At 35.1% G+C, this 13,091-nt stretch overlaps 1 protein-coding gene across 1 annotated transcript in view; it reads left to right on the top strand.

The window, feature by feature from the left end:
- The window catches only part of LOC124607041 (DNA polymerase delta subunit 2), a 108,842-nt gene that overhangs the window by 60,610 nt on the left and 35,141 nt on the right, over positions 1-13,091 (top strand). Inside the window, exon 4 of the mRNA XM_047139215.1 lies at positions 12,660-12,811. Within this exon, the coding sequence (XP_046995171.1) occupies positions 12,660-12,811 (152 nt within the window). The remainder of the gene's footprint in view (positions 1-12,659; positions 12,812-13,091) is intronic.

Here is a 13,091-nt window from a genome sequence, read left to right as displayed (position 1 = left end):
GAATCGCACTAGTAGTTCCAGACGGCATCCACATTACATCTACAGATTTTTTGTCGTCCTCCACAAAAACAGAGGCATCGTTATGTCCCGACCACAAATCCAACAAAAGCTGGTAGGAATATGTTTCAAATGAAATGGTGAAAATTATTCTTTCCCCTTTCTTGAAAAAAGATATACGGCTGCGGAAACAGTAAATCACTCATACTCGTACCTATCAGTGGCATTATCTTATGTGACTGTGTCACTGCATTCGTTGACTGGAAAACCGACTCCATCTTTTTTTCACCCTGAAATAATGAAGTGCGGTGTGCATGCAGTTCTTCCACGAAACCTGACTGATCAACATTATAAACAGCAGTTGTGGGGATAACAGAAAGTTTTGTCTTTGTCAGCTATGAATTTCTCTGTAGCATTGTGTGTCACTTGCAGCTGCTGTACACGTTTATGTGATGTAAATTTGGTAATTTTACGACTTCCTATCCTGTACAATTTCTTGAACCTGCGTAGCCAGGTCGATGATGCCTGAAAATTAGCAATGTTCATGTCAGATGCAATTTGGAGGGCCGATTCTCGTAGATCTCCATTGGTAATGGTGTATAGTTCTCACGAGCAGTTCTAAATCTTTTGAACAGTTTTTCATTCAGATGGTTTCGGATTTCTGTTTGGCGCATGTTTCTTATTTCATGTAATTCATTCTGCCATTCGTACAGTTCACTCTCCAATTTTACGAAACAAAAACGCCTTTGCACACTGTGTAACTTCAAGTGATTTTTCCTCCTTCGTTTAACCAGTATTTCACTATCTTTTTCTTTGTCGCTGAAAGCTGTTGCAGTACCGTACATGTTGTTTTTGGGCTGGGAAGGTATTCTTTTTCAGAACTGTTACAGGCACAACTAATGTCATCCGAACCACAATTCATGGAATCGACACAGTTATTTCCTATCTCTTGTAATTTATCCACAGTTTCAAACGAAATGTCGATATCATTCGAATGAATATCAAGGAAATCGACTAACAAATGACACATAAGTACTTCCTCAGGAGAAGTAGGTGATTTCTGCTGGAAACTACGTTCTTCTTATTTCATCATTGCTAAATTGAGAATGTTGATTGGATTGCACATTACTGTGAAAGTGGAAGAAAAAAAGATACTGTTAGCTGGTATGCCCTATGAAACCACAATAAATATTAATTCAGCTTTATCTGTATTGTCAATACTTACCAATGCTGCAAAAAGCAACTGATAATTTGTAATAGATGTTACTCGAGTGGCTAATTCGAGAGAATAGTAGCTGTGCACTGTAGTGTCAGAGAAACTATCAATGAATGGTAACCTGAAACGTCCTCTACAAATTACAATCGGGTTGTGTCATGTTTACTGTTTACAAATGTACTGCTGACCCTAGCTGTGTGTGTGTGTGTGTGTGTGTGTGTGTGTGTGTGTGTGTGTGTGTGTGTGGGGGGGGGGGGGGGGGCAGTTGCTATAATGCCAGTAGGGTCATGTATATTTCTTCTGCTGCCTGATGCGCTATGAATTTAGCAATTTTCAGCATTTTTTTAAAATGCTTGCAATGTCTCTTAGCAGTTAAAATTTTGACAGTGCATTTCCTGCGGTGTCTTCTTCCCGAGTAAAAAATTTCAGGGTAGGTTTCGACATGTCTTATTGGACCATTCCCTTTTAAGACCCTGAAACCAGATAATGTATACCGACTTCTGTTGTGCAAGACTTTCGTCAATAAAAGTGTTTTATGATTGTGGTGGATTTGTTCACTGTGAAAATATTGCGGAGCAGGTCTGGATGTTGCACAAATAAAAATTTATGTTATATAAAGGGAGAATATTAATGATAAGATTTATTTCTTATTTAAATATTGATGTTGTCTCCAGAAAGACTGAGAATTAATGCAAGACTCCGTTTTAACATAAATGGTGACTTAATTAAGTTGGTATGACGTTACCTCTCAATTTGTCCCTTTCAACTTTGTGAAATGTAAGCGTTTGTAGTTAAAAAGGCTTCATATGTTGTTTATTAAGCAAATATTAAATATTTATTGTCTTTGTCAGTCAGATAAATTTCTTCTATTGTGCCGAAATGTTTACTGGAGTTGGGGTTGGGTGGAGTCATAGTTGCGTAAGATAAGTAGGGGTTGGGCCGGTGCTACTCCATTTACGGCATTCTCAACCTTAGCAAACAATTGTCATAGCCGTTACTGATTCTTTATGTTTTCTGATTTGCTTGTTATTTCTCTTATTTTGAAATGAGTGAAGATGCTACACCAGGTGCATTATGGGATTCACATACAGCCTCCACAACTCATAGAAGGAAAGGAATTTTTTTTAATTCAATGTTGGATGCCCAAAATGCTTCAGTGTTCTGGAGTGCTGTGAGGTGAAAAAGAAGTGCATGAAAGACCTACACCGTACAACTGTAAAAGAGTTGTCACTTACACCGAGAAAAACCTGTGGAAACAAGCCAGATTACGAAGTTTGCTAGGTGTCTTCCTTGTGAATCACCTTGGACTACTGGGAAGAAAAAATCTGTTATAGTTATAATTCGAGCTGTATTGTTGTTTTTATTTAACAAGACTTCATCTAAGCAGCTACTAGATCCGAATTATTTTCTTTCTTTTTTTTCACTTGGATAGGGATGCAGTGTTAGGGAAAAATAAGTAAACTACATGAAAAGTTCCATCAAGGAGTTCCACCCCCAAGAGAAGATTGTACTGTGTGTGTGTAAATTTCTTCCACTGCTGCATGAGGAGGTAAAATGGAGATAGGGCAGTATGTCTTTAAAAAAGTTACCAAAATTAATGTGGTTTTTGTAGTAGCTGGTAGCTCTTGTTAGAATATTGTGAAATTGTACTATGGTAGTCCTTTATTATTGTAGTTGCAAAGATATTTTTTGTCTTGGTAAATTGTGGACAGATTGCAACCTAATGTATGGCTAATGTTGACATATATCAAAATATATAATGGAGGTTATGGCATGGGGAAAGTGCCTCTAGAAGTATGACTGGGAGTGTGTCGGATGTTAAAAAAAATGGAGCGAGAGAGAGAGAGAGAGAGAGAGAGAGAGAGAGCATTGGCCATTCAGTGCTTTGCTCACTGCTGTGCAGTTGTGACCCAAGCAGAGTTGAAGTGGCAAGGTCAGAGATTAAACATTATATCATGGAGCACAATGTGTGTTGCAGCATTATTAGTTGGTGGTTGCACTTGTGAGTATTTTGAACATTTGTGTGATACCATATCAGAATCAAATAGTTCACATGAAGAACCAAGACAAAAAAAGATTTCATTCAGTATTGCAGAGCCCAAACGAAATACTTCTTCATTTAAGTACTTTTTACTTGAGCTTAACTTTGTCTCCATGCAGTGCCACATAGGGCAGTCATTAGGCTTACAAATATTGAAATTAAGGGGAAGTCCACTAATGACAAAAGGGGAAAGCATAAAAAATGATTTTACTGACTTCTTTCCGTTGCACACAATCTGTTGCATAAAAGTTCTACTTACTGAATACCGAGCTTATAGTAAAAAAAGCTTGCCCTGTTTATTCAGAAACATCAACCTGAAAAAAGTTGTAAAGTATGACCACTATCTCAAATACTTTAACAATAGCTTTGACTACAGATTTAGGAGATCACAAGTAGATTTTTATTTGATTTGGAATGTCTACAGGCAAATCTTATCAGACCCATCTAATGGTACAGCAAAATAAGGCCTGATGTCATCTACCACTTGCACATTTGCCTGTCCAAGAAATCTTTTGCTTAACAAAGCTGTGGCAGAAGAGTGTAATGTTTACGATTTTAAAAATGAGAAGGCAACATATTATTTTTTTCTTAGATGGCAAATGAGCAAACGAGATAAGCTCATTTGTTTTTGTTACAAAATAATTATGCACTTGAGTGAAAACTAGAGGGTCATTCCATGTCAAGTCACCCAGGCCTTGACACCAACCATGTCAGATTTTGATGAAACGTGGTACAATTACTTCTTTTATCATCCTGAAAGCACTTGTAAAATTTTTTTGCTCTATCTCTTATAGTTTGTTTTATAAATTTTTAAAGTTTTTAGATTTGGCTTTGTTTCAGCAGTCGGAAATTGTAACTTAAATGTGTCCTCACAACTAAAAAAAATTTGTATATTAAAGAATACTCAAGATATCAGTATGAAATTTTGGAATAAGTTTGTGTATTATATCTAAATGTTAAAAAAAATTACCATAAAGATATATTAAATTCTTCCAAATGAAAAAAAAATTATAAGTTTTTTATTTTATTTTGTTTAGCTAACGGATGTTTAGTTTTGCAAAAACTGCAATATCTAGAGTCTCAGACCTGATAGAAAGCTCAAATTTGTTTTAAAATACTCTTCATTGTATAGGCTATTCGATAAAAGAAAAATTATGTTGGCTTTTTAACCTGTTTAATAGTTATCTAATTTTTAAAATAATATTAATTATATTTTAAAAATAAAAAATGCCAAGTGACTTAGACACCGAAAATAAGTTTTTGTCTTCTTGGAGTAACAATCTACACTTGGATTTTGTATTGTTACTCCTGTGTTTTGAAGTAAAAAGTTATTACAGTGTTAAATAGTTCTTGGATTGTATTTTATTAAGTTTATTCGAAATTTCAGTAAGTACAGTTGCTTAGTTTACAGAGATTCTTTTCCAATATCCTACAAAAGTAACCAGAACAGTAATCAGACCAAAAGTGAAATCAGTACGTCAGATATTCAAACCTGTAGTGTAGGGTTATTTAAAAAATCTGACTGTTTCCAAACAACCTACACACTTTCAAAAAAGTTACAACCGGTATCAGAATTGAGTGAGGAAGAAAAAGATTTGATCCACTTACGATCTGGAATTAATCGTTGTGAATTTATGAATATATGTTCACACCACAGCTACTACTTTTTAAATGTTTTTGAAAAGTATCAAACAACATGTGTAGACCCACTTAAAAAACACAAAAAGCCCATCAAAAAATCGTTGAGAAGTGTAGGCTTGGATCTTTCTAAACAATTACTGACAAAAAATATTAGCATAAAACCTGGGCAAAAGCTTTGCTCAACATGCCGTAACTTTTGTGAGGAAAAATTAAGAGTTGAAGTAAATGAAAGTGAAACAGATGATGAAGTCATGGTTGAATTAGAATCATTGGAATCCAGAAATGAATCCCTCGTACAAACAAACATTGCTCTTGATTATTTAGGTTTAACACCGATAAAGCTTCATGGCTTGTCAGAACAAAGTAAAGGGTCTTATTTTAAAAGGAAGGTTAGCAGTATTGAAGAGACTGCAAAAAAGGTGGTTTCAAAAGCATTAAAACATGATGCACCAAGTTCTGATGATGACGAAGAAGATGAAAGTGTGGTTGAGAAAGCAAAGGATTTTGATGTAATGATTTCTCTTATGAAAGAGAAGATTTCATCTGTTGGGAGGTCTAGAAAAATCCAGATTCTGACCTTGGCTCCAGATTCCTGGACTCGAAATAAAGTGATGAAAGAATTTAATGTGAGTGAGTACATGGTGCGACTAGCTAGAAAGCTAAAATCTGAAAAGGGTATTTTGGAAACTCCTGGTCCAAAAAAAGGTAAAGCTCTTTCTGAAAATACAGTAAGACTTGTAACAGATTTTTATGAAAAGGATGAAAGTTCCAGAGTGCTACCTGGAACAAAAGACAAAGTAAGTGTTCAAAAAAATGTGTACATGCAAAAAAGACTCATTTTGTGTAACTTGAGAGAACTCTATTATTCTTTCAAATGGGAGAATCCCGAGGTAGAAGTAGGATTTTCAAAATTTTGTTTCTTGAGACCTAAATGGTGTATCCTTGCTGGTGCTGCAGGCACACACACTGTATGTGTATGCAGTATCCACCAGAATGTTAAACTATTACTGGATGCTGTGAAAATTGAAGAATCTTATAAAGACCTAATTAAGATGCTTGTGTGCAACACAGAAAACCAAAACTGCATGCTACATCATTGCAACAGCTGTCCTGCAAATACTGCACTAACAGAGTGCTTAACTGAAAAACTGAGTGAAGATTATGATTTAGAAGAAGAAATTGTAATCAGTCAGTGGGTTAACACAGACAGGGCAGAAATGATCAAACAGTCTTATCAGTGTTGAAGACTACATTTCTTTATTGGTTAGGTCATTAGAAAAGTTCACCCCACACTCGTTTATAGCAAAATCCCAATCAGCAGCCTTTAAAAGATTGAAAGAAGACCCACCACCCAAAACAGCAATTATTGTGATGGATTTCAGTGAAAATTATTCCTTTGTTATACAAAATGAGATCCAAAGTTATCACTGGAATAGAGGTGGTTGTACTCACACCCAGTTGGAGTTTTTCTAAGAAATGAGGAAAACAATGTTTTTGTTTCCAACCACTGTTTTATTAGTGATGACCAAGAACATGACACTGGTTTTGTTAACTTTGTACAAAAAGAAATTACAAAGTGGCTGTCATTACATCATACTGACATTGACTCAGTTCACTACTTTACAGATGGTTGTGCTGGGCAGTACAAAAATAGAAACAGTTTTAAGACTTTGAGAGACTTTAATTTGAAGGCCCAACACTCTTTTTTTGCAACAAGTCATGGGAAGTCAATTTGTGATGGCCTAGGAGGAACTATTAAAAGAATTTTAAGGAAAGCCAGTCTACAGCTTTCAGACAAAGAACAAATAATGACAGCAATCAATGTGTATAAGTTTTGTGAAAAAAATATTGAAAACATTCATTTTCACTTTATTGACAAAAAAGAAGCTGATTTGCTACGGTTAAAACTAGAAAAACATTTTTCAGCAACCCGAACCATTCCTGGAACTAGAAGTTTTCATAACTTCAAACCACTTCCAACAAACAACCTTGAAATTAGGACTACAGATAGTGTAAAACCCTCCTTAGTCTTTTCTTTCCATTCTTCTTCTGATTGGGTTCGTGTTGAACCATCCATAAATTGCTATGTGGCTGCAAATTATGATGGTAACTGGTACTTTGGACTGGTAAAAACAATATTCAATGATGAAGAAGATGCAGAAATTCTATTTCTACATCCTTCAGGACCCGCTGCATCATTTTATTGGCCTGAAAGAGAAGATTCCTGCATAGTGCCTTTGGAGCACATAGTCTGTGTAGTAGACGCACCTCAATCAAGCGGCACTGGGAGAATGTATTACTTCAAAAAAGACTGTATCAAAAGAACTGAAAGCTCTTGGATGAAGTGGAAAAACAGTTTGAATCAGCATTAATGTTTATTAAAAAGACAAAATTACTCAAAAAATTCAATGTTTCAAGCAATCCGTTGGGTTATACATAAGTGCCGTAAGTAAACTATCTTTGTACATAATTCTAATGTAATCTACTATAATTAATAAACATGTTAAAAAGCCATCATTATTTTTGTTTTATCAAGTAGCCTATATGTTTAAGAGTAAATTAAAACAAATTTGAGCATTCCATCAGGTCTGAGACTCGAGATATTGCAATTCTTATAAAACAAAACATCCGTTAACAAAAAGAAAAAAAATACATATATATATATATATATATATATATATATATATATATATATTATTATTATTATTATTATTATTAAGCATTACAATCCATGAAGGCTTTTTGCTGCAGAATGGACAATGTTGAACCACTTTGCTCTGTCTTTACAAGTAATTTGCCACTGTCTGTCATGTCCTAGTTTTCTGAGATCGTCTTGAATATTGTCCAAGTATCTCATGCGTGGGCGTCCAAGAGGTCGTCTTCCGGTGGGAATCTCTTCAGTCACTTTCTTGATGGTCCTGTTTGGTGGTGCTCTGATGACATGCCCTATCCATTTCAGTCTTTTGGCTTTAATTTTGGCCACTATATCGGAGTCTTTATATAATTTGTAAATTTCATTGTTATTTGGCAATCTCCATTCATCACTGATCCTATCTCTTATGGGTCCAAATATTTTTCTCAAAATTTTTCGTTCAAATACTCTTAATCTGTTTTCCTCTTTTTTTGTGAGAGTCCAGGTTTTAGATCCATAGGTGAGTACTGGTATAATCAATGATTTGTATACTTGTAGTTTGGTGTTCCTAGAAATTAACTTGCTTTTGAAAACTGTCAAGAGACTATAGTAGCATTTGTTAGCCTTCTGAATTCGTGATTCTATTTCAATTTTTATGGAGTTGTCAGAGGTTACTATTGTACCAAGGTAATTAAATTCATTTGTCTTTGTGAAAGCTGTGTTATTAACTTGCAGTACATTATTATTTGATGGATAGCGGGATAAGATAAAGTACATTGTTTTGTCTGTATTCAGCTGGAGGCCTGTGCCATTTGTGGCTTTAATTAATTGTGCTGTAAGAAGCTTCAAATCATTCTCACTGTCAGATAATAATGCAATGTCATCAGCGTATGCTACAATGTTAATTTTGCTTTCCAGTTGTGCTCCAATTTGTAGTAGCTTTACTTTTTGGATTATTCTATTGATTACTATGTTAAAAAGAACTGGTGAGAGTGAATCCCCTTGTTTGACTCCAGTTTTAACCTCAAAGTCTTCAGAAAGTTTGCTAGCTACTTTTATTTTGTATTTTGAGTTTAAAGTGCAAGATTTTATTAAATTTATCAATTTGTTAGGGATGCCAATCTGCCTCATGCACTTCCATAAATATTCCCTGTTGATACTGTCAAAAGCTTTTTTAAAATCAATGAAAAGCATATGTACATTTTGATTGAATTCATATTTCTTTTCACCCAACATCCTTAGGACATATATATTGTCAATAGTCGATCTGTTAGGTCTAAATCCACATTGGGCATCATCTAGGGAGTCTTCAACGTAAGGGCTTATCCTTGCTAACAGTATATTTGTCAGAATTTTATATGTTGTGTTTAGTAACGCAATTCCTCTGTAGTTTGAACAATTTGTTGGGTCCCCCTTCTTGTATATAGGGCACACAACTACTTCTTTCCAATCATGTGGGACCTGTTCCTGCTTCCAGATGTTGGTGATGATTTTGTGTAAGCAGTTTACAAAAGGAAATTTACTGAGCTTCCATATATCTGTGTCTATACCATCACTTCCAGGAGCTTTATGTCTCTTCAGCTTCTTGATGCTTTCTTTAATTTCTGCTAAGCTGGGCTCTTCGTCCGATGGGTCATATTTCTTTTCACCCAACATCCTTAGGACATATATATTGTCAATAGTCGATCTGTTAGGTCTAAATCCACATTGGGCATCATCTAGGGAGTCTTCAACGTAAAGAAATATATATATATTTTCATAGAAAATATTAATATATTTTAATAGCATCATTTTTATCTTCAAATATGTATAATAAATAAACTTGCTGCAAAAATTCATGATGTTATCTAAAAAGAGTTTTTAAGATAAGCAAATTTAAAGTTTTGAATACAAACTAAACTGACCATTTCCGAAGGTTCAGAAAACGCAAAACATAAAAACTTTAAAAATTTATTAAAAAAAAACTGTAAGAGATACAGCAAAAAAAAAAAAAAAAAAAAATTTGCAGGTGTTGTCAGGGTGGTATTAGAACCATTTGAGCCAAATTTAATGAAAATCTAAGGAGGTGGGTGTAAAATTTATTTTTTATTGGGTGATTTGATATGGAATGACCCTAGAACTTTTTTATTGTTGTGTGTGTGTGTGTGTGTGTGTGTGTGTGTGTGTGTGTGTGTGTGTGTTGGGGGTGGGGGTTCAAATCAAAACAAGCCTTTAGACATTTAACACAAATGGGGAGATTCAGACCTACTTATATGTACGTACTATCCTGTAAGATGCCAGAGCTTTATGCCCTGTGATTGGATTTTTGGTGTAAAACAAGCTTTGGGGTGATATGATCACATTTATTCCCCAGACCACAGCAAAACGATCATTCACAATACCAGAAAATGTGAACCGACCGTGGAACTTACAGCATTCAAAACTGGAGATGTAATATATTTCATGTAGAGATGACCAGGGTCTTTTGTAAAATTATCAAAAACCCTTGAACAGTAAACACCTCGTATGGAAGAAAAAGCATTAAGCAAGTCGTCACACTTTATTGACAGCAGTTAAGTTTACACACAAGCAGAAAAGCCACTGTTCAGGCAAGCAGGCTCACAGATTTAGGTGAGATCATCCAGTACATATCAGAAAGCTGTATGTAGTGTTACCTGGAGTGATGAACATGATCTACTGCCAATGTTGTATTAGATTAAGAAAATTTATGATTACTGCAAGGATATGAGTGAGTATGAAAGTCATTTAATGAAAATGTATTAAGCTTATTTCCTCTAATGTATATAAAAGAATTTTGGAATAGTTATGTAGCATTTTAGTGTAACCTGTGTCCACATGGTTTTTTTTTCCACAGCTTTAGTAGAAAAGAAACGTATTCCAATATAACTGGAAGTAATGCACTAGAGTACTTTATGCCAAAGAATTTCTTAAACATTTTAGTGAATGAATGAGGACGACTTTTACAGAAGTGAAATTGCAAGCTTCTGTTTTGGTAAACCATTTTCCCAGCAAATAATACATTGTCTTGTGAAAAATAAGGATTTTGGAATGAAGCCCTTTTCCCACTCTCTAATTCAATTAGTGTCACAGTTTTGATTGTGATTATACAAAATGTTTTTGTGATCATCATCAGTGTGTCACTTTTGCTTTTGCAGAAACATAAAACACTAATGTAAGTGTGTCACATGAGAGAAAGTTGGGGCTTGCTCCCCTTCACCACTGCTCTCTTCGCTGCGATCTAACTCCTTGCTGTGCCCGCCCCCTTCACGCACTCCTCTCTCCCCTCACTCTGGCTGTCCCTCTCTCCCCTCCCTCTCCCTTTTGCTCTCCCTCCTTCGCTCCCTCCCTCCCTCCTTTTTGTCTTGTATTTGAGTTAATGCTCACAACCTGATTTCCTATTCCAGCAGTGTGTGAGGGGGAATCCAAAGATAGGGTAGAATTTCTTTCCTGGTTGTGGAAGAGTCATCTGCTAAGTACTTCTAATGCCCTCCATTTTGAAACGGCTTATGTACCATCAACCATGATTAGGGGGGTGCTTATTTTTCTAACCATCATTCAAAGTGTATGGTGATTTTTGAATTACCATAATCAGTTACACCTTTAGATCCAGTTTTTTTGTAGAGAGCAGTAAAAAGTCTCAAGGAACTGGATCCAGTGAGTAGGTGGATGGAGAAAGCTGCTGCAGTTTTGTTTTTAGCCTAGAACTGGCTTTCATCAAAAGTGGTACAACTAGAAGAGTTGTCACAGAGGAGGAGCCATTCCTTTATTTGCCTCAATGCTGTCTTTTTTCCTCACCGTTATTCTAACTGCCATTTTAGTATTTGAAGGTAATAGTGCTGTTACCTATGGTAGCTTGGGGGGTAAATACATAGTAAACTAACCTATTAATGTAAATAAATAATGTAAAACTGTAGATACAAAACAGAAATTATTTCTTTTGCCTCTTTGCAGAATGGCACAGTGTATGTGAATCACTGTTGACCTGGGGTCTTGTGTAAATAATCGCTGATAAAAGATACAGATGCATTAATACAACTGAATTGTTAATCCATATGAAATTAATAAATGTAGTATTATAATAATGAATGTCACTGTTGTTTTTAAACTGGTCCAAGTAGTTGAGAACAAATTTCATTACTAAGTTAATGTGTTGTGAGACTTCCTAACCTTTTAAACAGATGCATACAAGATGTGCGACTATGAGCCTCACACATTATTCTAACCACTTTCTTTTGAGCAGAGAAGACTTTTCTTCTGAGTGTTGAGTTACCCCAAATTATTATTACGTATGACATCAGAGAGTAAAAGTGTGCAAAGTATGTTAGCTTACTAATTTCTATTTCCTCAAAATGGCAATTATTCTGATTGCAAAAGTAGCTGAAAATATGAAACTGCTTGTCTGAGAGAGTTGCTTTGTACAAGTGCTAAATACAAAATTGCATAATTAAAATGAGTTTTTGTTCTGTGTTTGTGAAATAACCAGTATCAAAATTCTCTTTGTCGTTTAAGACAAAAATTTATTTAGTTATGTTTTGTGGTAAACAGTGCCAAAAGTAATTATGAAAAATTGCATAATTTGAGAACAGTTTGTGAAATACATTGGTTCTGCCCCTCTCTTCCAATACTGGTAACATTTTTCTTGCTGGAGGAAATGTGGATATGTGATGAAACGAGAGGCATATTAGTCATTATTGTTGTGCAATGTAAGAAATAACTGTTATAAGAAAGATTATGTCAAAGAGTAGAGGTTGCTTTCAAATATATATTTTTATGAAGTAACCTTCTACGTTTTCTGAAAAACATGTTGCTTGACAGAGAACTGAGTGGAATTTTACTGTTGCCAAAGATTTTGCTTTAATTTGATGGGATTGCAGGATGAGTTGGAGACATTTAAACTGTGTAAGTTGTTTGGTTGAAAGTTAATTCTTAAATGCTTCCCCATTTCACATATGTAATTTTTGCATGGAAAGTATGCAATGTGTTTAATTTACTTCGAGGATGATAAAAAAAATTTAATGTGCATATTTAAACCAGTATTTGTATCTTAACCTGGAAAGATTGGCAGTATTGTAACATCAAAAGGGCCAGAGTAATTTTAACTTAATGATTAAAGATAAGTATCCTACTTCTAGGTTTCTGGTAATTGTGAGTGGGTTAGGCCTGTCAACTGCATCAGATGAATGTCTTCTGGCTCTTCAACTTTTTGTGGACTGGCTTGGTGGTCTTCTGGGAGACACTGGAGAACAACAGCGAGTGGCATCTGCAGTGAGAGTTATTATTGCTGGTGAGTTTTCACACCACAACTGTCTTATTTTCTCTGCATGTAGCATCTACTTACATGTTTAGAGTAGCTATGCTCTTATTGGCAATTGGTGCCATGGATAAAAAAGTAATTCTGAGCAGTACATCTCTGATTTTCACATCCCACTCAAAATTCTGATAGCATATAATTTTAACCAAGTAAAAAGCTTTGTGTGGTAAAAATATTTATGCCCAATAACAACCCTAAGACTGTGTTTGACAATCAGGGTACTTACGTCTCTCTTCTACGGTTGTTAGAATAG

The sequence above is a fragment of the Schistocerca americana genome, chromosome 3 (genome assembly GCF_021461395.2).
Source record: "Schistocerca americana isolate TAMUIC-IGC-003095 chromosome 3, iqSchAmer2.1, whole genome shotgun sequence".
NCBI classification, from domain to species: domain Eukaryota; kingdom Metazoa; phylum Arthropoda; class Insecta; order Orthoptera; family Acrididae; genus Schistocerca; species Schistocerca americana.
This window is presented reverse-complemented; position numbering and strand designations above follow the sequence as displayed.